Source organism: Halichoerus grypus, unplaced genomic scaffold (assembly GCF_964656455.1).
Source record: "Halichoerus grypus unplaced genomic scaffold, mHalGry1.hap1.1 HAP1_SCAFFOLD_124, whole genome shotgun sequence".
In the NCBI taxonomy this organism is placed as follows: domain Eukaryota; kingdom Metazoa; phylum Chordata; class Mammalia; order Carnivora; family Phocidae; genus Halichoerus; species Halichoerus grypus.
Window position 1 is genome coordinate 10,850 of NW_027555051.1, and position 26,561 is coordinate 37,410.

Below are 26,561 nucleotides of genomic sequence, written 5' to 3' on the forward strand. Positions count from 1 at the left end.
ACTAACACCGAGCCATTTGTCATAGTGATCGGATAAGAGTATAGTTCCTTGGATATTTCTCAGGAAATCCTTATGAAGATAATAAAAATGTATATATATTATAGAAAATATGTATTGGAAATATTACAGAGAAAATATGTAGTTAAAAAATTCAGTTCATCCCCCAATTCCTTCACAGATACCCAAACTGTGACCCACACGGAGCTCGCCTCTGACTCTCCTTTGACTGGCACACGCAGGAGCAGGTGCTTGGATTTTCTCCCGCTAAAATTTAGAGGCATAAAAGCAGAGCTTAGGCTGTGGTGGAAATGAACATAAAGCTCCCTTCTATCTTCTGTAACTTATTTTTTGTGTGTGCTTTTTTTGCAAAGTACCACAAACTGACAAGGTCTGGCTATAGAGCATCCTAAATCCTATTAGCTTCTTGGACAGAAACACACATACCCATGTTGCTTGTTTTAGACACAGTGCTAGCTCTTAATTCTAGCAAGAAAAGTTCTGAAACAGTCAAAACACAAACAGGTGGGCTCTTGCACACATATTAGGAAAGAAGTAGGTCTTCTCACTCGGGGTATGTGTGCTCCCTGGAAGAAAGCTTCTCTCATAATTGCTTCATTCTTCCTTTTCTTAGCTGTCTAAAAGGCGAGAGTCTAATGGCAGACTCACTGTGGTCCTGAGGATAGATTCATTTCTAGTTTAGGCCAATTCTCCAGTTAGTTTGACATGATATTATCAAGGCCAAGGTTGCAGAGTCTGATTCTCCACCAAGATCAGTCAACTTCAGGAAGAGAAAACTTTAGAAATGTCTAAGCACTATACCCACAAGTGTTCCCCCTCCTCCTTGTCGGTGCTTATCACACGGAATCAGGAAAGAACCTACTTACTCTTGCTAGAAAATCGATTCCATGTGTGCACCTTACAGAGGGCAGTACTCATCTTGCTACCTAGTGTATCATCATTCTTCTCCTGTCTCCTGATGCCTATATGTATATTACTACTAGATATCACCATGGCCCCAGTGTAGGAGTGGTTACCTAAGTCATTTCTGGACTTTGCTATTTATCACATCTTCGAACATTAATGGGGGACAAGGGAAGACCAAATGTGACTGAGATTCTAAGACTGTAGTCAACTACATTAACATAGGGTTGTTCAGAGCTGCTAATAAGTGCCAAGTTGGATGGATTAAATTCTCCCCCTGTTCTATTTCTTTTGGAATCTTTGCCTTCATTAGGAGGGTGGCGAGGATATTTGCTTTGGTAAACAGTGTGTATGTGTCAGTGCGTATTTTGAAATTTATTATCATGACTCGTAGTCATTTCAGTATTAGTATTTTGCATGGAGTCTTCAGGAGTGAAGGTGGGGAGGGCGGTGTGTGGTGAAAACAGAAAGTATTACTAACATATGGGGCTTTTAACTCCTAAAGTAGCTTCCTTAAATTTTGAATTTGTCAAGCGTTTTTCAGTTTCTCAGGTTCTTAACCTATGATGCCCATTATGGTTCTTGAGCAGTCATGATGAAGGACACCAATCATAGCTTCAGTTACTCGTGTGGGGATAATGCTAGAACCTTCCCTACCTTTAAGACGGATGCGACCACAAGAAGAGATTCGCTGTACAGGTTCACTTTTACCCCAAAATTTAGTTTCTCCTTTAGATCTCTGCATGATATTATATTGGCTGATTTGCTGAAGATGCCTTCTGTGAGTGGCTCTTTTTGATTAATAAAGGAAAGCATACCCTGTAGGAAGAAAAGAAAAGTATATGGCATCTCAAATCCAGAAACGCAGAGCACAAGCTTGTCTTCGTTTTGAAAGAGGAGGGGAATGTATTGGCACACTGTTTTAGAGCGGTAAGGACGAAAGTCTATTTAGATTGGTTTTTTTTCAGTGTCTCTCTCTATACTTTCTACCCAAATATCCATTTTACAGTCATACACTGAAACATTTTTAACACTTCTTTTAGTCATATTTTCCTTTCCATTGAGTTTACACTTTTAAGTCAAACATTTCTGCTTCAAGGCCTTTGCGGAATCACCGTCTGTTTCCTACTTTACCATTCTTTTCTCATTATTCCCTTACATAGATGCTCTTCCCCAAGTAGGGAAGTCGATTTAGGAAATACTCATTTCCCATTTGTTTATTTCTCTTTAAGTGCCTGTATACTCCATTCCTACTTGTTCTATTTCCTTCCCTCTTTTAAAGTCAGGCTCAAAAACTCTCTTGTCCTTCTCTAATTACCCTACCTTCTCATGAGTCTTTCATTGTCTTTTGCTCTATTTTCATGTCCTCTCCCTGCTGTGTAGAAAGTTAATGAGGGCTGCACTCAGGGAATCCGACGGATCTAAAGTCTATTATACTACTTATCTATTGTGTGACCTGGGGCACATACATACTGTACTGAGGCTATTCTGATTCGTTTGGGATGATAATCCTAGCTAGCCCCTAAATTTGCTGTGATGCAAGGAACTGGGGGAGTAGCTAGCAGGTAACATGCTAGCTAATATGATACATTTCTTCATGTCTAGCAGAACGTCCTCTCCATCCGTACAGTGCTTGCAGAGACACTGAATACTCAGTTAATGTCAACACTGACAATTCACTACAGCAGTTTGAGATAACACAGGCCAAACTCTGGGGCTTTCATTTGACATATTCTGTTAGGATTAACAGATTCCTATTTGCCAGAGGATGAGTCTATCCTCATGTCAGATGTTTGCAGTTGTTAGACTGAGTAGACTCCGCTGAAGGAGACTTGAGACTAATGTGAGTTCAGGAAGGCAATGAAGGGAGAGTGTGAAAATGAGCTGGACTCTCAGAGACTCACATACACAGAGTCCATTTTGACTGATCTGAACAGGCCTCCATGGGTCTTTGTGGAAACAAGACACAAGTGGAATGGACAACAATGTCTTTTCCTGTTGCATTTGCCTCATGATTCTGCACGACCTCAATCAGATTCTACTCTTTGCAATAACAGTAACAGAGCTTCTTAGGCAAAGCCAGTGGCTGTCTAACGACTTCTCCATTTGGGAGTAGATTTGGATGAGGACGCTTGGCCTCTCAGACATTCCCCTCCTTAGAGGTCTATAGAAGACCAAAATGAGATGACCTACCAGAATTGGGAAGGCCAGGGTTTCTATATAACACACATCCATGAGGGAAACTCCAAAGAGCTGTCCTGGCTTTGCGGAAGGTGGGGCTGTGCCCTGGTTTTCCTGGCAAGTGCTGCAACCCCAACCAAAGGCCCTGTCTCCGAAAGAACGGCTTTTCACTGTCTTCTGGCCGGAGTCTAAGGAAGAAGTGAGAGTACTAGTAGTAGTAGTTGTTGTTTAATTTGTTGAACCTTCTTTTTCCTTTTCTTTTTTTTTAAAGATTTTGTTTATTTTTTGACAGAGAGAGACAGCGAGAGAGGGAACACAAGCAGGGGGAGGGGGAGAGGGAGAAGCAGGCTTCCCTCGGAGCAGGGAGCCCGATGCGGGGCTCGATCCCAGGACCCCGGGATCATGACCTGAGCTGAAGGCAGACGCTTAACGACTGAGCCACCCAGGTGCCCCAGACTCATCTTAGTTCCTGATGACTTGTATTTTCCTAAAGGTTTCCTCAAAGCAATGTGGTAAGCATCATAAAACCAAGAAATGTCAAAAACACGTAGGGATTGATGATACGTGTCTCCAGGTTCTGAATCGAAAGTCTACCTTCTAAGGTGGACTGCTGCCAGTTAGCTGTGATTAGCTAGGCTGAAATCATACTAGATCTAGTCTCAGGGGCACTTCTCCTAGTCCTATTAATGGCTTTTTTTGGATTACATCCATCATCTTATTTAATCTACACAACAATTCTAAGATTTAGACCTTATTTTTATCCACATTTTAGAGATGAATAAACTGATGCTGAGCTAGAATAACTGGCCAAAGATAATATAGCTGGTAAATGGGGGCACAGGACTTTACACTCTGGAGAGGTTGTTTGACATCAAGTCAAGTCCTTTTCTCTCAGTGATGCCAGTTCTTTTCAACCCGTTGCAAAGGGCACTGGAATCCTGTGGTGCCTCAAGAGCCCCTGAGTGAAAAGAGGAGGGAGGAAAAGAAGGCCCCTTGCTCTGGCTTCAACCAGAGCACATCTAATATACATAAATATATACATTATGTTTATATATTTATATAGTATAAGTATCTAATGATATATCATATATATAACTACATACATATGTAGTTATATATGTGTATATATATATATATATATATATATATATATATAGCACCCATTTAGACATTGGTTACAATAAATTCCCATCACTGTAGCATACCATGATGATTCCTAATGCTGTTATGATCTGCACTAGAAACTTCTTGAAGTCAGAGACCTCATCTTATCCTTTCTTTGGTCTCACAACAGTGTGGAACCTCCCTTGACCTGTGAGCCAGCCTTCGGAACAAGGAGCCGATGGAAATCACTGCCCTGGCGATGCTCTGGGCTCCAGAAGAGCGCTGTCTAAGCATCTCCCATGACCCCTGGCAACCTTGCTGTCTGCTTCCCCCAAAGCCAATTAAAATATTCCCGGTACCTGCAGCTTTCTCGCTGTTAGCACGACTCATTGAGTTCTCTCCCAAGAGGGAAGTGATGTCTTCTCCAAATATTCTGAGGCAATTTTCAATGAGAAATGCGACAAGAGAAATCTGTAACACAAAAAGACAAAAATGGGGTGCTCTTTTTCATAGGGCATAGTTATAAATCACATTTTGTATATAGACCTTGGATCTAAGAAAAAATGTGAAAGACTTCCCAGAAAAATTCAGAGTTGAGAAAATTACGTAGAAACCAGGGGCACCTGGGTGGCTCAGTCGGTTAAGCGTCTGCCTTCGGCTCAGGTCATCATCCCAGGGTGCTGGGATCAGCCCTACATCGGGCTCCCTGCTCAGCGGGAAGCCTGCTTCTCCCTCTCCCACTCCGCCTGCTTCTGTTCCCTCTCTCGCTGTGTCTCTCTCTGTCGTGTAAATAAATAAAATCTTAAAAAAAAAACAAAAACCAAAAAACATAGAGACCAGAGTTCTAAGAAATAACTTAGAAAGAGTGATACTTTCCCGTGTACTTTGGGTACACATTTTAAAATACTGCTCATCAGTGGGCTAAAGTTATAATGTGTGGCCGAGTTTAATAGCTAACATTTTGGGAACAGTGGTTACGTCTTGAAGCGTAGGATAAATTTCGGGGCCCCTCAGTTGAGCGTCTGACTCTTGATTTCGGCTCAGATCACGATCTCATGGTTGTGAGATCCAGCCCCACATGGAGCCAACTTTGGGCTCCGTGCTCAGCGGGGAATCGGCTTGGGCTTCTCCCTCTCCCTCTCCCTCTTCCTCAGCCCCTGCCCCGCTCACGCTCTCTCTTTCCCTCTCTCAAATAAATACATATCAAAAAATAAATAAAACTAGGATAATTTTCAAAGTAGCCTACCTTATTAAAGTTTGCTTAGTTTTGGTTTTTAAATTTTGTTTCCAGTTTTATTGAGCTGTATCTGATGTATAACATCTTATTAAACTTTATAAAGTATGAACAAAAACTTAAGAAAACCATTTCTTAAGTGAAGAAGTATCTTAAAGGTTGGAAGCAGAGATTTTTGTGGGGTTGTGAGGGAAAACCCACACAGCTGGAGAGAAAACGTATCTGTCTGTGTAACTTCAGTCCCTTCTCATGCATTGCTTTGCCTCATGCTGGATCTCTGTGTGAGCTTGGGGAAGACCTGTCATCTTGTTAGGATATTCTGCAATCTTTTGGTAGTTTCCGTGTGACATAGCAGAGGTGAAATAGTAGCCGAGTACTTCTCTAGATGAGCCACAATTTGCAGAGGAAAGCCAATGTGTTTGGAGCCATGGGAGCTCATATTGCCCAAGCCACCTAGTATGTGCCTGTCATGACCAGAGGAGCTGACTGTTGTCGCCATTGTGTAGCGAGGAAACCATGGCTTTACCCAAGGTTACAAGTCCCTCAGGGATTAGGCTGAGAGCTGAACCTTGACTGGTAAAGCTCCAAAGCCCAGGTTCTTTTCTATCGTATCACACGACTCTTCTGTCTCTCGTTTAGTCAGTCTAGTGTTTAGTCTCCTGGAGGGGGAAGAAGTGACTCGACTGCTCCGAGTTTCCCGTTTAACGACACCCCTTCCCAGACCCCATCAGAGTAGGTTGAAGAACTCTGCCACTCCACAGGGGCCTAATGAAAATGTGCACTTCACAAAGTTCCACCCGTCAGAGTTACTACTGCACATGTCCGGTTCAAAGTAGGGATTCTACCCCCTGGGGGACTAAAATGAGAGCTCTCATTACCTTTTTTATCAAGTTGTCTTTCAATTCCAAGCTGCCGGAATTAGGTGCGCAAAGAAGGCTTGGAGCTATACACACTGATAAATTATAAGCTGTCATCTGATTGGATGAGGAATGTTGCTCAATGTTGTATAACACTCCAAAAAGGTATCGCAAGAGAACCACATTTGCTCTTGGCAGCTGGGCTAAAAGCCTAAGGTCAGAAAAATACACTTTTAAATTAGGCAAGTGATTCCACTTAGGAGGTTGGAAATACAGAGACAGGGAACAGGATAGATCCTTGTGTATCAAGCACACAACCTGCCGTAGCAGAGTTCCAGGCATGAATGTATACAAAATTGTTGCACTGAATTCAGTCCTGAGCCAGATAAACACTTCTCTGGTTAGTTAAATGTTTGACAGACTCTTAAGGTCATAACCCTGGCAGTCGATGCTCTTGCATCTGTCTTGGACCAGGGGATGTCGTCTACCAGTTTCATGGATCCAGAAGGTGTAAAACGGCCAAGGATTCCACATTAATAACATCAGGAGAAGAACAATAAGAGCCCTAAAGCGTGCCTCTATTCTGAAGCTGACCCCCATGGGTGTGAAGAATTGAAACTCTTTGGCATCGGTCATGATTTTAGTGGGCAAAGCTGCGAAACGTAAGCCAATGTTCTCCTAATAGTATGTTGGCTGTATTATGGAGATGTGACCAGAGTAGAGTAATTTTTGCTTCATTACCTCTGGGCTGCAGTTATCTTCTCCTCTTCGTTCCCTTGATCAATAACACCGAGCCATTTGTCATAGTGATCGGATAACAATATACTTCCTTGGATATTTCTAAGAAAATCCTTATGGAGATAAAAAAAATATGTATATATATTATAGAAAATATGTATTGGAAATATTACAGAGAAAATATGTAGTTAAAATATTCAGTTCATCCCCCACTTCCTTCACAGATAGCCAAACTGTGACCCACACGGAGCTCGCCTCTGACTCCTCGTTTACTGGCACACGCAGGAGCAGGTGCTTGGATTTTCTCCCGCTAAAACTTAGAGGCATAAAAGCAGAGCTTAGGCTGTGGTGGAAATGAACATAAAGCTCCCTTCTATCATCTGGAACTTATTTTTCATGTGTGCCTTTTTTGCGAAGTACCACAAACTGACAGGGTCTGGCCATAGACCATCCTAAATCCTATTAGCTTCTTGGACAGAAACACACATTCCCATGTTGCTTGTTTTAGACACAGTGCTAGCTCTTAATTCTAGCAAGAAAAGTTCTGAAACAATCAAAACACAAACAGGTGGGCTCTTGCACACATATTAGGAAAGAACTAGGTCTTCTCACTCGGGGTATGTGTGCTCCCTGGAAGAAAGCTTCTCTCATATTTGCTTCATTCTTCCTTTTCTTAGCTGTCTAAAAGGCGGGAGTCTAATGGCAGACTCACTGTGGTCCTGAGGATAGATTCATTTCTAGTTTAGGCCAATTCTCCAGTTAGTTTGACATGATATTATCAAGGCCAAGGTTGCAGAGACTGATTCTCCACCAAGATCAGTCAACTTCAGGAAGAGAAAACTTTAGAAATGTCTAAGCACTATACCCACAAGTGCTCACCCTCTTCCTAGTCGGTGCTTATCACACGGAATCAGGAAAGAACCTTCTCACTCTTGCTAGAAAATCGATTCCATGTGTGCACCTTACAGAGGGCAACACCCATCTTGCTACCTAATGTATCATCATTCTTTTCCTGTCTCCTGATGCCTATATGTATATTACTACTGGATATCACTATGGCCCCAGTGTAGGAGTGGTTACCTAAGTCATTTCTGGACTTTGCTATTTATCACATCTTCGGACATTATCGGGACAATGGAAGACCAAATGTGACTGAGATTCTAAGACTGTACTCATTACTTCATTAACATAGTGTTGTTCAGACCTGTTAATAAGTGCCAAGGTGGATGGATTAAATTCTTTCCCTGTTCTATTTCTTTTAGAAGGTTTGCCTTCATTAGGAGGGTGGCGAGGATGTTTGCTTTGGTAAACAGTGTGTATGTGTCAGTGCGTATTTTGAAATTTATTATCATGACTCGTAGTCATTTCAGTATTAGTATTTTGCATGGAGTCTTCAGGAGTGAAGGTGGGGAGGGCGGTGTGTGGTGAAAACAGAAAGTATTACTAACATATGGGGCTTTTAACTCCTCAAGTAGCTTCCTTACATTTTGATTTTGTCAAGCGTTTTTCAGTTTGTCAAGTTCTTAAACTATTATGCCCGTTATGGTTCTTGAGCTGTCATGATGAAGGACACCAATCATAGTTTCAGTTACTTGTGTGTAGATAATGCTAGAACCTTCCCTACCTTTAAGACGGATGCGACCACATGAACAGATTCGCTGTTCAAGTTCACTTTGACCCCAGAATTGAGTTTGTCCTTGAGGATTCTGCAGGATTTTATATTGGCTGATTTGCTGAAGATGCCTTCTGTGAGTGGCCCTTTTTGATTAATAAAGGAAAGCATATCCTGTAGGAAGAAAAGAAAAGTATATGGCATCTCATATCCACAAATGCAGAGCACAAGCTTGCCTTCGTTTTGAAACAGGAGGGGAATGTAATGGCACACTGTGTTAGAGCGGGAAGGAGTAAAGTCAATTTAGATTGGTTGTTTTTCAGTGTCTCTCTCTATACTTTCTACCCAAATATCCATTTTACAGTCATACACTGAAACATTTTTAACACTTCTTTTAATCAGATTTTCCCTTCCATTGAGTTTACATTTTTAAGTCAAACTTCTCTGCTTCAAGGCCTTTGCGGAATCACCGTCTGTTTCCTACTTTACCATTCTTTTCTCATTATTCCCTTACATAGATGCTCTTCCCCAAGTAGGGAAGTCGATTTAGGAAATACTCATTTCCCATTTGTTTATTTCTCTTTAAGTGCCTGTATACTCCATTCCTACTTGTCCTATTTCCTTCCCTCTTTTAAAGTCAGGCTCAAAAACTCTCTTGTCCTTCTCTGATTACCCTCCCTTCTCATGAGTCTTTCATTGTCTTTTGCTCTATGTTCATGTCCTCTCCCTGCTGTGTAGAAAGTTAATGAGGGCTGCACTCAGGGAATCCAACGGATCTGAAGTCTATTATGCTACGTATCTTTTGTGTGCCCTGGGGCCCATACATACTGTACTGATGCTTTTCTGATTCGTTTGGGAAGTGCGGAGGATGATAATCCTAGCTAGCCCCTAAATTTGCTGTGATGCAAGGAACTGTGGGAGTAGCTAGCAGGTAACATGCTAGCTAATATGATACATTTCTTCATGTCTAGCAGAACGTTCCCTCCATCCCGTCCCGTGCTTGCAGAGACACCGAATACTCAGTGAATGTCAAAACTGACAATTCACTACAGCAGTTTGAGATAACACAGGCCAAACTCTGGGGCTTTCATTTGACATATTCTGTTAGGATTAACAGATTCCTATTTGCCAGAGGATGAGTCTATGCTCGTGTCAGATGTTTGCAGTTGTTAGACTGAGTACACTCCGCTGAAGGAGACTTGAGACTAATGTGAGCTCAGGAAGGCAATGAAGGGAGACTGTGAAGATGAGGTGGACTCTCAGAGACTCACATACACAGAGTCCATTTTGACTGATCTGAACAGGACTCCGTGGGTCTTTGTGGAAACAAGACACAAGTGGAATGGACAAGAATGACTTTTCCTGTTGTATTTGCCTCATGACTGTGTAGGACCTAAATCAGATTCTGTTCTTTGCAATAACAGTAACAGAGCTTCTCAGCCAAAGCCAGGGGCTGTCTAATGACTTCTCCATTTGGGGATAGATTTGGTTGAGGACGCTTGGCCTCTCAGAGTTTCCCCTCCTCAGGAGGGCTATAGAAGACCAAAATGAGATGACCTACCAGAATTGGGAAGGGCAGCTTGTCTTTATCACACACATCCGTGAGGGAAACTCCGAAGAGCTGTCCTGGTTTTGCGGCAGGTGGGGCTGTGCCCTGGTTTTCCCGGCTAGGGCTGGAGCCCAGACAACAGACCCAGTCTCTGAAAGAACGTCTTTTCACTGTCTTCCGGCCGGGGTCTAAGGAAGAAGTGAGATTAGTAGTAGTAGTCGTTGTTTTATTCGCTTAACCTTCTTTTCTTTTTTTTCTAAAGATTTTATTTATTTTTTGACAGATAGAGAGACGGCGAGAGATGGAACACAAGCAGGGGCAGCGGGAGAGGGAGAAGCAGGCTTCCCGCCCAGCATGGAGCCTAATGCAGGGCTCAATCCCAGGACACCGGGATCATGACCTGAGCCCAAGGGAGACGCTTAACAACTGAGCCACCCAGGCACCCCGCTTAACCTTATTTTCACCATCCCCATTCTACGGTACATTCATTGCAATGGCTAGAATAGGGAAACAGGCATTTGTTGTGTAGAATTCTCCATTTTTTGAAATTGGCCAATAGCATTCTTATGGTGTTAAGATTTCTTCCCCAGATCCTGCAAACTGATGGTGAAACCTAGAGACTTGATCAGACTTAGTGTCAATGCTTTCAATGCCATCTACTGCCTGTTGTGCTTTATCTTGAGGCACTTAACTTGTTGTTTGTTTCCTATTGGTAAGTATGATTAGTGGATTCATCCAGTGTCAGATCCGATTTTAAAAGCTCAAAAGATCTGGTATTCAAATCAAGCTGAGTTTGTTAATCATCTGCTTTCACAGTGAGTCTCCTCCCAGCCTTAGGTTTCCTCTTTGGCTTTCTGAGTGCTCAACTTTTTTTTTTCTTTTAAGATTTTATTTATTTATTTGGCAGAGAGAGACAGCAAGAGAGGGAACACAAGCAGGGGGGGGATTGGGAGAGGGAGAAGCAGACTCCCACTGAGCAGGGAGCCCGATACAGGGCTAGATCCCAGGACCCTGGGATCATGACCTGAGCTGAAGGCAGACGCTTAACGACTGAGCCACCCAGGTGCCTCTGAGTGCTCATCTTTCTATGATCAAAAGGATCTGCCTTTCATGACATGATCCGCCTGACCCCACTTCTCAGGCAGCCTCTGGTGTCTCTGCTCTCGGCCATCCCCAAGGATGACTTCCTGCAGTCAGGGTTCTTGGGAAATAGTCATTACATGCTGGCTATGTGGTAAGATTCCAGGTGACTGTGTTTTCTTATGATACCCCACCAAGCTACCCAGAGATGATTTTTTTTTTTTGTAAATTATGTTTGATATTTACTGAAAAGAGTCTAATCCACAATGAATTGCACCCAATTCCTCACACATACTCAAACATACATGTATATACACCATACCAGTACAAGGCTTGAAAGAAAACATACAAAAAGAAAAACAATGAGAGATTATGAATGCCTGATTTATCCCCAATTTCCAGAGAAGATTTTGAATTACCCAACATTCCCTATCAAAGGAATGCAGAAGAAGAGCTTTACAAAGAAAAGGTGATCCGCAGTGAAAAGCTGAGTTGAAAGTTTCTACTGCTCAGCTATGAATGTTTTCCTTATAAGATACCTTAACATTTGCTTACATAATCTGCTTAAATAACTGAATTCTTTAAAAGTCCACAGAGGAGCCAAGCTGTAGAAGGATAAACAAATGAGCAACATTTCACCAAACACCCATAAACACCTGTCCACTGGGCTTTTCTGGGATGTAGTGAGTGCATCACCATATCCACTCACGTGGGTGGCAACACTCATGGCACTTGACCAGAGAGACCAGGATCTAAGAACCAGAAGCATCCTGGTTCTGCCACTTAGTTAGATTACTCAAAAGTTTTTAAGCTTTGGTTTGCTTAACTTTAACATAAATGCTGCTGCCTACAACTCGTTGAACTAAATGTAATGTACTACTCAGCACAAGGCATGGCTCATGGCAGCCTTGATAAAAGTAATTTCCTTGCTCAGAAGGCCTCAGGCAGTCTAGACATCAGTCTCTTCCCCCTCCAAAGCAGACATCACTCCCATTCTCTATTTGATTTTGCAACCTCTAGAAGGTAGGCAATCATGAAGGATTGCTACCACTTTACTTAACTAAGGCTCTTTCTTCCTGCCCTGAAATTGATTCCCCTACCATTTTAAAAGGAGTGAAGAAAGAAAGCAAATACATTCTTAAATCCAGGAGGAGATTCCTGTCCATCAAAATGTATGCATTTGCTGAAGACACATGTTAATATGTAAGTTGAGTTGTTGTATGCAACCTGGGTTCCCTACTCTTCCCCTAGTTTTATTATTTCTAAAACTACCCAAATATATTCCATTATTCAGCTTTAATAAGAAGAATGCTCTTAAGAAGAATGTTGTATCCCTTGGTACAAAGCTATATATCTAGCTACTCTATGAGTATATACAGAAAATAAGTACACATTGGGTCCTATACTTTCTCCAAGGTATTTTCAGCCTTAGCTGGATGTTTTATAATGTACATTATTTGCTGTTAGAGTTCATGTTGCCTCTATTACTAATAAAAATATATGCTATAGCCATGAAAAATATAGGAATGATTAAACAAGCTAACTTTATGGAAACCTATTCTTTCTTAAACAGCCCTGGCAAGATTTGGGTTAATGTTTCCTAATGCTTGAATTAGGGTATGAATATTAAAAAATAAAATTTTGGAAACTTTGTGCTTATAGAATAACAATCATAACAATAAAATACTTTCTATTTTGGCCCAATACTTCTCAGATGAATAACACATTTTCATCAGAGAAAACAAATATCAATGGGAGAATACTGGAATGCTAGGGAAAAAAATAGCAAGAAGGAAGATTAAAAAGCCCTGACCACAAACATTCAGTCTAGCTCCAGCCTTGACCTGTGTCTGAAGCAGACATGGAAGGTGGGGGCAGAATTGAGACTTGAATTCTAACTGTAACCCCAAGGCCACTTCAGCCTAAGCCCGGAATAAATCCAATTCAGTTCCATAACTCTTTACTCCACTGGAGTTCTTCCATTCCAGGTGCATCTAAGCCATGCAGTCATTTGATTCCATCCTGTGATGGCCTGAGATACTAGATAAAACCCTGGAATAGGGAAGACCTGTTTCCAGGCCACAAACAGCTTGTGCTCTAAGAAGACACACAGATGTGTACTCACACAATTATATGTAGAAAGTGTTCTGGGGATACAGAGAAAGGAGTAACAGTCTACCTAGGAGAATTAAAACAAGCACACAACCTTCCTCGAAGTGAGTTGGGTCTTAAGACCTTTGGGTTTCTCTAAGCTTGATTCTGTGCAGTTTTGGGGTTCTTGCCTCTACGGTTCCTCCCCACCCCTCACAGAGAGAGTGAGCTCTGTGTCCTGAATTTGTGGTCAAGAGTGGAGACATGAGCCAAGAGAAGACACGTGAAGAAAGGGAAGGGGCTCACCTCTCCCTTGCTCATTCTGCGTTGGGTGCCTGGGCTTCAGGATGAACTGGCCTTGCATCTCTGCGAACCCCTGCTCCAGAAGGAGGGACTCCTGGAGGGTGGAAGGAGAGATGGAGTCCTCTGGTGTCTGCGGCAGCAGTGTGGTAGATGGAAGATGGCTCATTTTAATTCCATAGGGATCTTCATGTCCTATATGGAAAAAATATAGATTCAGGCTGATGGTGATGGCTCTGATCAAATCCCCCTTACCGTGAGTGTATGCATCACACTGGTATATGCTGCTATTCTGCTGGGGCTTCTGGCTAAAAAGGGCTGTGCCTCCTGAGTGAGCATCATATTCGCTCTTGTTGGGGACACCCTGCAAAAAGCAGGTGCCCAAGGAAAAGATTTTAAAAAGAGAAAAAAAATTTAAAGCATGTTACTTTACTCGGAATACAAAGATTCATCAGCGCATTGCACAATGCTGACTTTTGCTGTGTTTCCATCTGAGAATATTTAAGGCCTTCTAGTTTCTGCCTTGACACTAACGAGATCTGCACATCTTAGGCAAATTACTTGGCCCCTCTGAGCCTTACATTCATCCTTTGAAATGCTTGCCCTCACACAAACTTATAAGGATCAGAGTAAATATATTAATACGCATTGGTGGTTAATATTTTTTAAGTAATTGAACATATATATTAAGAATTGCTAACCTCTCTCACATAATGTCAGTTGAACAGATTTTTTTTCATTTCGTTTTGTCAATTTCTAGAGCCAGAGCTACTCAAGGGCAGTGGGATGGGTTGCCTTTATGCTTTATACTTCCCTCCCACTGCTGCCCTGCCTCCAAGGGGAGTCCTGCCAGGTGATGATCAGAGGGAAGGCTGCACAGTGTTGGGAACCCAGAAGCAAAGTGCAAAACGATGTTTACAGAGTGGAAAACTGCACCCAGAGTCAGTGAGAGTTGCCTGCCAAGTGATTAGTTTTGTTCTTGTATGCTTTAAATTGTTTCCTCTCTATAGAATTCTCAAAGACCCTGTGCTATATGACATGGATCTCATTTTTTAAGAACAGAATGGAAGTTCTCTTTCTGTCACTTCTGATTTATTATTGAATGTAACTTGAGGAGCTTTTGCTGTTCCTTCTCATCTGTCATAGATGCAGTGTCAGTGATGTGTTCACAAGAATCACAGTGACTTCCCTCTTTTAAGGAAAAAGAAGCTTCTACGACAGCAATACAACCAATTCACAAAGATAACCAGGAGATAATCCGCAATTGAGAATTGAGAGCATTGTTAAAAAATGCATTTTGATTGCTGCTAATGGATCATCATGAATGACAGGCTCTCCGGATTCCTTAGAGCTGCCTTGGTGTGTGAAGCTGCTCAAAGTCTAAAAAGTTATCATCTATATTGTTTTACCTAAATTAATGCACTTTATTAAAAGAAATATATTTAAGTATTTGACTTTTTTCCTTTTTGTTGTTGGCCAACTTTTACAGAGATGTCAATATTAATATGAAACATGGAATGGTGGGGGGGATTTTTTTCCTCAGCTATGCCCTTGGTGACTCTCTGTATCCTAAGACTGGGAATATACATTTCATAGAAAGAAATTGGTTATTTAGATTTCCAGATCACTTGAAAATATTCTTTAGATAACTTGGAAAACAGTAATAGCCTCATGGGATTATTTTCTTTTTAAGATTTTATTTATTTCTTTGTCAGAGAGAGAGAGAGAGAGCACAAGCAGGGGGAGCGGCAGGCCAAGGGAGAAGCAGCTCCCCACTGAGCAAGGAGCCCAGGACCCTGGGATCATGACCTGAGCCAAAGGCAGACACTTAACTGAGCCACCCAGGCATCCCGCCTCACAGGATTATTAAAAAGATTTAAAAAAATGCATGTAAGAAGGAATGCTCTAAGATTTCTAGCAGAAATCATTGTCACCATTACCATACATTACTATACTTCAAGGTCTGCTGCAGATCCTCTCTTTTTTCTCTTGTTTTTTAATCCTTCTATTTCTGGTAAGCACTGAACAATTTTGCTAATCCAAAGATTTTTTTTTAGAGAACTTGTGCTAATAACTATTTTAGGAGAGCTGTAATCTGTTTATCAATAACCTTAAGAACAGTGATGGAAAAAGCCTGAGAAACAGCAAAGTGCAGGTAGTTTAGTCAGTGAAGACTTGAGGAGTTTAAATGTGATTATCTCATTTTCCTCATGATGCTGAGAAAACTTCTGGGCACAGAGCAGGTGTTAAACACATACCTATACCTGGATTCAGAGACATGATTGGATTTTAGTGGATTCTCACAGAATAGAGGCTATTTAGTTGTTAGGAACTGGAATTCAAGACTGAATATGAAAAATAAATGTATGGGAAAAAGAAATTCCGATTCTTTGCTTTCATACCTAAGTGAGTAAATAAGTAAGTAAACACTAAACAAAACAATGTTTAAGACAGCTCTGTTTGTCAGGTAAAATGAAGTAGAAACGAAAAATTTACATTTCTCTCCCTAACTAGACCTTAAGCTGATGAATGAAGAGATGTCCTCAGTGCCTGGGAAAAAGTAAGTACCTGGTAATTCTTTAATAAACGTGAGAGTGAATATTGCATGTGATTTTCACTTTTAAGGGTATTTAAGCTTAAGACAGAACAACCATTACTTTGAGATGTAGAGTTACAATTTTGAACCTAATCAATCCCATCTTAGATTTTCCCTGACACTTACCAATGAGTGGGTGTGGGGACGCTTCCTTGCCAGCACTCACCGACAGCTGGTAGTCTTTCTCAGAGCCCTTGGAAACAAAAAGAACTATGCATCATAACAAATCTTTCACAGTACTTGAAGAACACATTTCCTTTGCATATCTATGTTTCCAGAAAGAAGGAATTGGGGCCAGTATAAATGCTATTTGGTCCATGGAGGTAGCTACAGTACTTGTTAACTTGTTCCCTCATAGCCTCCAGTGGACCGTCCCAGGTTCTTGTCATTTTTGATAAAGGCCAGGAAACCGCAGTACAATCAGCCCCTCACTGTGTGGGTGGCCCATGGCATAAGAAATCACAGTTGTGCCCCTTCACTAAGGAGGAAAGTTCTAATCTCGGAGTCCTGCCTTCCGCTGTCTCTAGATTCCTTGGATAATGTTGGCTTTTGCCGCCAAATGTCCCTGCCCTGACATGCATATTGTCCAGAGAGCCATATACCCTGCTGTGACTATTCCCGAGCAAAGTAACTTGAAAGGCATCAATAGCTCAGCAGCCCTGGGCAAAAGGAGACAAACGCCCAAGAGGCCTTGAGGAGATAGCGGACTGAAGTCAGCCACTGGCTTTGGTGCGGGCAAGCCCCACTTCAGGGAGAGGAAGAACAAGGACTCTCACCTAGACGACATATCAGATGCAGAAAACAATCACTCCCAGCAGAATTACCGCCCAGTAAACCTGGAAGTCCTACTTGAAACAAACACATCTAAATTATAAAGATCGCGGAACTATTTTAGAGAGTCTTCCAGGAGACTAAAGCAAAAAATGTTCGACATGGAGTTGTTGGTGATAGGTACTATGCTTGCCCTTGACTCCTGATTAAAAATCAGGGTCTTGCCCTTATGAAGAAAGGTCATAGGTATGGACACAGACACACACAGACACACAGACACACACACATAGCTGAATCTGCTCAAAACTGTATTGCATATAAGATGTGAGAGCTAATAAGGTAGGGTAGGGTTTGGAAATGCTATGCTGGAATCCCTTAAATCAGGCATACATAAAGCCAAATAGCCCCAATTCTTCATTAAAACAGAAATTCTTTGTGTGGTGAGATTGATCACTTTATGCAAAGGAAAATCACAAACATGAAATAAAATGAGCTTCATCATTAATCAATCTCCCCAACTTCATCCCTAAAACCACTCACTCTCTTTCTAAGACTTAATTCCTGTTTAGGGTATATATATCATACAGGTTAGAAATCAATGTAGATATGTGCTTTACTCAGTACATATAAATTCAATTTTATTTCAGATATATTATTAAATTTTGTTTGTACAGAAATCATTGATTTCTTATGCCAAATTCCAGTTGCTCTGAATTTTTTAGGGGCTTTATTATACCATTGGGTCAGACAGAATTTAAGTAAGAATCTTGTAATTATGTCATGTCATAATAGCAAGACATCTTTGCATTTATAGAGGATTTTATATAAGAAGCGGTGCTTTACAAGTGCTCCCTTCAGTTCTGTCCATCTGACTATCACTCTCCCTCTCTTTTCCCTTAGAAAACCTCATCCTCAAATATGTCCATGTCTTTCATCAAAAAAAAAAAAAAAAAAAAAAAATCCAGCAACTCACACCAGCACCATCAAAACATAAAGGAACAGGCAGTTAAAACCAAAACAAGATGAAAGTGATATGTACGCAACTGCCCCCAGATCCATGGTCTTATTCAGAACTTGCCCTCTTTACCAGTTCATAAGGGGTGTGAGCCGCCTCATCCCAAGGAACTGCACCAAGAGGAGGTAGCTTCTAGCCATGTGGTCTTTATGTCAAAATGTACAACAAAACATATAAGTTAGGATTCCTCTAACTGGGATTGAGTCCTTGCGTGATGACCAGGGTAAATAGGGATGGGGAGGAATCAGGAACGAAGACACAGATAGAAGAGTCCAATAGAGGAGGAAATATTTAGAAACTTAGAAATATTTTATTGTCTGTGTATAAAATATATACAATAAACTGCATGTTGTTATTAGCACTCTAAAATTATAGCCCAATTTTATGCTATGATTTCGAATTCGCAGAAAATTTAAAATGGGAAGACAAGAAGAGCACCCATGTATAGGCTAATAATATAGCTTTGCTGCCTTCAATTTCTAAATCTGGGGGACAAAATATGACTATGATATCTATAATAATCAGCTGTCTTATAATGGGAGGTACACAACACACACACACACAAATCTCAAAAGTCAAAGTTGGTTTTTAAATTAAAAATAGTTTGCAAGGCAACTTATGGTTATTCCTAGCATTGGTAGTGACATGTTGATAATGTCATTCGCTGTGTCTGAATTTGTTCCTGTTACAGTTACAGACTGTAAAAAAGAAATAAGAAAAATTGCTATAAATTTTTAAAAATTTAAAGCAGTGACCAAATAATTATTGTCAAATTATTATCCATACTCTAAAGGCAAAGCTTGTTTTCAGTTAATGACAAAGTAAAGCATATGTAGAGCACACACCCTTAATTATATCTTCATTTCTTTACAGAACATGAAGCTAGTAGGAAACATTTCAGTAAAACATGTATTTCCCTTCAAGGATTTGTGGCTTACAAAATATAGCAGCTTAAGCAAGAAAGAGAAAAACAGAATTCCACGAGGGGACATGAACTGACCCTCAGCTCCATAATGCTATTTCCAAAATAGAGAGGGGAGATAGTTTAAAAAGGAGGAGCTAGATACTTTTCTCTCTTCGCAATTACATACTCAGTTTCAGCAAAATCAGAATAAGAACTGTCTGTGACAGACATTTAAAAAAAAAAAAAAAACTACTATTTAGTCAGTACTTTCTTTGTGTCATCATGGTTACTAAGATTTCCATTGTTGAAATCTGTTGAGACAAATAAAACCAATGAGTCTAGGAAATGAGACTGAAAATTTTAGAAGTTTATATTCCATTCGCAACTCTGACAGTGAGTAGTTACTTATAATATCTCTCTATCACACCTTATATTGAGAAACTGCTCCATACAACAAGGAAAACAGTTATTGAAAATTATCTGAAAGGGACTGATAGGAATCTGAGATGATATCTATAAAACTATCCGAATTCCAAAAGACATTTTAAAATAGGACAATATGTAACCAACTATGCATACAGTTTTTATAACATTATTAGGCAATGAGGCCTGTGTCCTTTGAGAAACAGTGCATGAAGAAGACAAGCAACAGAAGTGGACACTCACAGTCCTTAAAAATATTAAAAACAAAGTTAAAAGAAACTTGTTCTTTCATTGTATTTTTCTTCTTAGGAATTGAAATGCAATTGCTTGATATGACAGATGGCCCAAAAGTTGTTTGATAATCGAACTTTTATAAACACAAGTGTTCATTGATTTCAAACTACTTGAGCTTTAAGGATTATTAAAAAAAAGTGTTCAGAACCTAGCAGTAGGACTCAGAGCACCCAAACTCAAGGATATCCTATGTTAAATTGTCAGGGAGGGGCTTCCTATGTTAAATTGTCTAGAGGATTCAAGACTGGGTCTTAGCTTGAAATTTAGTTAGAAGTAATGGCTCTGCTATTTTTTTTTTTAAGATGTCTGAAAGCCTTTCAATACAACTTAAAAACTTTCCCACGAATTTTTTTTTTAAGATTTTTATTTATTTATTTGTCAGAGAGAGAGCACAAGCAGGGGGAGCCACAGGCAGAGAAGGCAGAGGGAGAAGCAGGTTCCCCTCTGAGCAGGGAGCCTGTTGCAAGACTCCATCCCAGGACCCGGGGATCATAACCTGAGTCGAAGGTAGATGCATAACTGACTGAGCCACCCAGGCGTCCCTCCCTTGAAATCTTTTTAAAGAAAAAAAAAAAATCTCTTTTGAAATACTAATAATCACTTTTTAATTTATCTGGTCTGCAAGATAATGGTTTTCATGGTATAAGGAACATACTATGTTCAAAATAGTAATTCCAGAGACGTATGTATATTTTCCTGCATGTTGTAGGTTCTCCAAAACAGATAAATTCCAGTAGATAGAGCTCTCTGTAAACAAATAACTTCAGAAAAATAAGCTGTTTTTTGGAAATAATTTAAAAGAAAAAGAAATGTTACTTTTTGTTTTATATGAGTCAAAGTGTTACTTAATATATGAAGAACAAGGAAAATGTGATCAATTCTCAAGAGCTGAAGCCAACCCTGAGATGATCTAGATGTTCAGGCTGTTAGCCAAAAACAGCTATTACAATAATGCTCAATGATACAAATGAAAATATGCTCACAATAAACGAAAGAGGCATCTTAGCATAGAAACTAAAAATATTTAAAAATAGAAATTTTTTATCTGAAAAATATCTTAAAGAAAAAATTTACTGACTAGGCTACATTGCATAATGGAGATGACAAAAGGAAGTCAGCGATTTGAAAATAGATAATAGAAATTATCCTGTCTGAAGAAGAAAAGGGGAGAAAAAGATTGAAAAAATTAAGACCCTGAGGGATCTATGAGCAATATGAAAGGGTCTGATATACATATAACTGGACTCTCAGGAGGAGAGAAGAGAGAAAATGGGGAAGAAAATATTTGAGGTAATAATGATTAAAATTTCCCAAATTTGGTGAAATTAAATTTATAAATTCAAGAAGTTCAGAATATGCCAAATAGGACAGATTCAAAGAAAACCATGCTGTGATACTTGATAGCCACACTGCTAAAAACCAAAAATAAAGAGAAACTCTTGAAAGCAGCTAGAGAAAAATGACAAATCACCTACAGAGGATTAATGTTTGATTGATCCCAGACTACTCATCAGAAAGCACAAAGACAAAAAGACAGTGGAACAGCTTTAAAGGGCTGAAAGGAAAAAGTTTGCAAACAAAATTCTACATCCCTCAAAATATCCTTCAAGAGTGAGTGTGAAATAAAGCCATATTCAGAGAAGAGAAATTAAGAAAATCTGTTTGCACCAGATCTGCACAAGAAATGCTAAGGATCATCTCTCTCGGATGAAATGAAAACAGTGTTAGAGGGAAACTTGGATCTTTAGGAATGAGTGAAGAACATTAGAAATGCTTATTTTGTGTAAATTATACATAAATAAAGTTGATTTTTAAAGATTTCAAGGTAATTTTCCATGGAAAATTCTGAATGGAACCCACTGCCACAGCTGAAATCAAAGCAGGCAGAGACAAGAGTGTGCTCTGCTGCTAGAGAACCCTCTGGCCTTATCTCCTTCATGCAATGCATCTACCTGGTGCTTAGAAACCAATCAAAATATTTGCGTGGCTTTTGCTTTGGCCACGAATAGCTACCACTTTTTCCACCTTCAAGTACTCTTTTGTGTGATCTAGAGCTACTGTAAAGTATAACAGGAAAAAAAAAAAATGTCACTTAAAGATACCCAAAGTATCTTGTTCATCATTGCAAATGTCTTGGCTACTGCACTACAATTTCAGAAATCAAATTTTATACAAATAATGGGCAACTGGTTTGATTTTTTCCCCCAACAGCCAAAAGAAAATGAGATAGAAATATGCTGATCCCTTAAAAGTGTCATCCCTCTGAGCTCAATTCAACCCTGATATTCCTTGGAACAAAAGACCTTTCAAAACCCCTCTGCAGTTGATATAACTACTAAGTGAAATACCTGACCCTTGAGTAGATCCTGTACTGGAAAGGAGACATTATTGAGGTCAACTGACAAAATGGGAACATGGAAGGCAGAGTAAAGTATTACACCGATGTTAAATTTACTAAAGGTGATAACTGTATGATGGTGATATAAGAGGATATCTTTATTCTTGGGAAATACTTAGGTTTAAGGATAAAGGGCCATGGCATTTGTATGACCCTCAAAAATAAGTATAACATACACATAATAGGGACAGAGAAAGAAAATAAATGATAAAGCAAGTGGAGTAAAATGTTACTAATAGCTGAATCTAGGTAAAGGGTGCATGGGGTGTTTTTTGTTTTATTTTTATATCTACAACTTTTCTGTGAGTTTACACTTATACCAAATAAAACACCAATGGGGGGAGGGTGGAGAACTGTGGAAACAATCCAAGCCATTCTGTACATAAGTAGTAACCATTGGAAAAAAAGGTTTAATTCTAGTAGGAAATACCTGCATGTGAAAATCACCTTATTACAAGCCAGTGTTATTGCTATTAGAAAGATCCAGAGAAATATTATGGATACTTAACACGCAATACTCTTTCCATGCTTAAGTACTGTGGCATGGATTCCTCTCGCTTCATATTACCTAGGATTCACTCTTTATGTATACAAAGACACGTGTAGACAGGAAAAGACATTTTCCCACATGGTACTTTTCTAAATACTCTCTCTCTTCTTATCTTTTGCTCTCTCCTTCCTACCTCCCCGTCTCTCCCTCCCTCCCTCTCTCTATCTCCATCTCCATCTCCCTCTCTTTCATTCTATCTGAATCAGGAACATGGAATTTAATTTTTGGTCTTAAAAACACTTACACAGGCACAGTTCTTGATGTCCTCAGTGAAGATTCTGAGAGGAATGCTTTTTGGCTGGTCCTTCTCTTTGGCTAGATTGATGTACCTAATCAAATTCAATAATAACCCCAAATAGAGTAGGATGAATTAGCTATTAGCTTACTTTCAAATTGATCTATGTGGCTAAAATTTTCAACATACTCTGTTATTTTTAAATGCATGTAAATAAACTCAGCAAAACCAAATTATGGGTTGGGAGAAAACATGCAAAACTATTTCAGGAAAATAAGACATGACTCAGAAAACAACAGGTTGCTCTTGTCATGTAAGATGTGAGCAGCAGATCCAGTCATCAAAGCTTTCCTGCCTAGACTGGAGGGCCCAGCACCTTCAAGGGTAGGAATGAGAAGGTGCTTTGAGCATCACTCAGGAGACTAAATTGCACTGAAGAAAATTTAATATGTATCTTTTGAGAATAATGTTAGCTCCAATCATTAGGTCTGAGAGAAGGGGAAGATGAGAGTGATAACCAGAATTTCATCAAAAATAAGCAATATGTGCATGTAAATAAGAGCAGATTATTTGCAGTAGCAGCCAGGGTACATCTAAATAAGAAATTATTTGAGGATAGTCTAACAATTTCTACTAAGTAGGGGAAGCATAGTGTGTGGGGGCGCTGCTTTGAAGGGATTTATTCTTTTCTCATGGGTTAAAGATGTATAGTATGTATAGTGACAAGATACCTTTGAAGGAAAGAATGCCATTTTTCCTTTTGTTCCGAAGAACTGCAATTTAAAAAAATGGGAAGAAAAAATTAAGATACATACAATACTTATACTAGCAAAATAAGATCACCATTCCAGAAAAAAATATCAGCAGCCAGTTGTTAAGGATGTGGATGCATGTGTTAATATCATACTGTCCTCATAGTTGGGCTTTGGAGGGACCCCACTCTTTTATGAGCGTATTAAAGCAATGGGAAGTAGATCCTAAAGTGGAAGAAAAGTTGGTTTTGAATCTGAACACTTAATTGTAACTATGTGATGCAAGCTATGCGATCATGGGCACTTTGCTTAACTGCGCTGATCTTCAGTTTCCAGAACTGGAAAAGGGTTAATTATACCCCGAGTGTTCCTGCAGCTGCAAGTGCTATTCAGATATAAAGAACATTATTATTCAAATTAAATCATACTTAAGGAATTTGGCATTTGGATGGAACTATCTTGGCCCAGAAACAAGAATATCTTTTTAGGAAAAAATACCTGTAATATTTTTATTTCTTCATCCACACAGCAGCTTGGAATGTGTTAAATTAGTTTCTAGAAAACATTCTTCATTACTGTGATCCTCTGAGCAAGATCAATCCAGCTAGTGCTAAACTACTAAAGGTTAGTCTTTTCTCAACTAAAGTTTTCACAGCATTTAATATCCAAAGTTGCGAATGTTTTAAGCCTCATTCATACATGGCCTTACCACTTACTAGCGTTTTTTTACTGTGGGAAACTACACAAAATAAAATTGACCATTAGTGACCTTTAGTACATTCACAGTTTTGTGCAACTACCGTGACTGTTTAGTTCTGGAACATTTTTTCACCCAAAAGCAAACCTGTGTCCATGAAGCAGTCAGTCACTCTTCCTTCCTTCCTGTTTCTAGCTCCTGTACCATATTTTGTGTATTTGTTGATAAACACTTGGGTTGTTTCTACTTTTTTTTGTTTGTTTGGTTTTTGGCTATTGTCGACAATGCTGCTATGAACGTTTGTGTATCAATTTTGTGTGCACCTATGTTTCTCTTGGGTATACATCTGGAGGTGGCATTGCTGGGTCGTATAGTAATTCTGTTTGACTTACTGAGGAACCATCAAACTGTCCACAGTGGCTGCCACATTTTATACTCCTCCCAGCAACACTGCTCCCCAACCCCTCCATCGCTGTTTCAGGATTTGTCCCATCTGGAAAATGGAACGCCCACTTCGCGCCCCAGCCTGCCTATGCGCATGGACACAGCTTCTAGTTAGCCATGCTGATCTGCAGAACAGTAATAATAACAAATAGCAAAAGCACTAGGTGCCAGGAATTGTTATAAATGCCTTCTATATGTTTACACAGCTTTTTAACTAATATAACCTGTAGAAGCCTGGCTTCCACATTTTCCTCCTTGTTAGGGAAAAAAAGTTTCTTGGAAACTCCCCTGTCAAAGACTTTATACATTCCCAATTGAAACTGGTTCCTTCCATTTGCAACATGGAGAAGACAGTAAGCAAGAGGAACTGAGAATCTTTACAGAAATACGTCGTGGAAAAGAAGACATGCGGAGAGCATATAAATACATATTTCTTCCCAATAAGCTTTGAAAATTTTTCATCAAGTCAACGCTGCATTATAGGGCTTAATAAATTAACAACTTGTAAACATTTTCGTTGTCTTCCCTTTGTGATGACGTGTGGCATTTTGGTGGAGTGGGGTGAGGAGAAGAAAGGAGGGTGTTAAGTGCATGTGATGAACACTCATTGTGCAAAACAAGAATGAGACTTGGGGTGTGGTTGTTTCAAACAGCAGATGTAAGTGTTGCACCACCCCTGTAAACTCAGGAGTGTCTGCTCAGGATGTCCGGGGTAGAGAGTCACATTCCCCATCCTCATGTCAGCCTAAGAATGTGTCTTGCACAACTAACCTCTACTCAACGCAATCATACTGTTGTTTTCGATGGTCACCTCTCTAGAGACACCAACTAAGATAAGCAGTACACAGCAATTCAGGCAACCTCATATTCAATGACATGATTAATTTCTTTGTATAATTACATACTACTTTTAAAGGAATGAACTTGGGAGTATAAGAGCAATTTTTCAAATTTAATTGGACTCTTTAATAGTACTTGCTCAAGAAAAATATGCCAGTGATTTGGAAACACAGATACCCCCTGGGAATTAGGGGGCAGGATATTGGAGAGGGGTTCTAGAACCTCACTCTCTTGATTCTCCTTCCATATGCCTAAAACACCCAATTCCTCAAGTGGCTCCTAGAGCCCATCTGAAAAACCACTGATCAAAACCAAAAGAAATTACTCCAATAGTTCCCACTCTACGTTATCTACTTGCTCCCATTTGTACATACCTTTTGGGGGAAAGTACAAGGCAAATGAGTGTCATTATGGGAAGTCAAAAAGTGAGTCACTGGCTTGATATATAATCAGATTAAAATGTTTTTCTTTTTAACCCATGTAAATACAAGACCAAACGGTCGGTCTTACCTGAAGGTGGCCACAAAGGTCACCGTGGGCCAGCCCAGGATAAAGGACCTCCCAGCACAGATGTTGGCATCCTCCACTCTGTCCATACAGTTGGCAGTCCACACGGTGTTCAGTGGTATTTTATTTTTTATCTTAAGTTTTTTCTTATACCTAGAAAGATACCCAAACAAGACCTCTGTCAGTTTGTTTCATAAATGTTATGGGAACAGCCGTGCTCATCAGAGACCAGTTCTCACTGCTCCAGGGCACAGCATGCCTCCCTTGTCTCTATTACCCTCTGTGCCCAGCACAGCAAATGGTGACATGACCTTTACAAAGTGTGTGTTGAGCGAAGTCTGGCCCTAGGAAGGCCCTGAAAACACTTCCTCAAATGGCAGCAAGTGGCCATTTTTCTGAATGTTGAGTGTTGAGTAAAGACGATATATTGCAGAGCTTTTTCAGAAAACCATTAATTCATTTATTATT

The 26,561-nt window shown here is 40.0% G+C and overlaps 1 protein-coding gene across 1 annotated transcript in view; it reads right to left on the reverse strand.

Annotated features, from left to right (window-relative positions):
• Nucleotides 1-4,565: 4,565 nt before the first annotated feature.
• The window catches only part of LOC144380734 (rho GTPase-activating protein 20-like), a gene marked incomplete at its 3' end in the record, with an annotated part of 28,720 nt that continues 6,724 nt past the window's right edge, over nucleotides 4,566-26,561 (reverse strand). The window contains exons 3-13 of the mRNA XM_078065556.1: nucleotides 26,097-26,246; nucleotides 23,585-23,626; nucleotides 22,863-22,947; nucleotides 18,666-18,747; nucleotides 16,390-16,473; nucleotides 13,674-13,862; nucleotides 10,209-10,384; nucleotides 8,660-8,821; nucleotides 7,039-7,148; nucleotides 6,319-6,508; nucleotides 4,566-4,677 (exon numbers count right to left, since the gene is read on the reverse strand). Of these exons, the coding sequence (XP_077921682.1) occupies nucleotides 4,566-4,677; nucleotides 6,319-6,508; nucleotides 7,039-7,148; nucleotides 8,660-8,821; nucleotides 10,209-10,384; nucleotides 13,674-13,862; nucleotides 16,390-16,473; nucleotides 18,666-18,747; nucleotides 22,863-22,947; nucleotides 23,585-23,626; nucleotides 26,097-26,246 (1,382 nt within the window). The remainder of the gene's footprint in view (nucleotides 4,678-6,318; nucleotides 6,509-7,038; nucleotides 7,149-8,659; nucleotides 8,822-10,208; nucleotides 10,385-13,673; nucleotides 13,863-16,389; nucleotides 16,474-18,665; nucleotides 18,748-22,862; nucleotides 22,948-23,584; nucleotides 23,627-26,096; nucleotides 26,247-26,561) is intronic.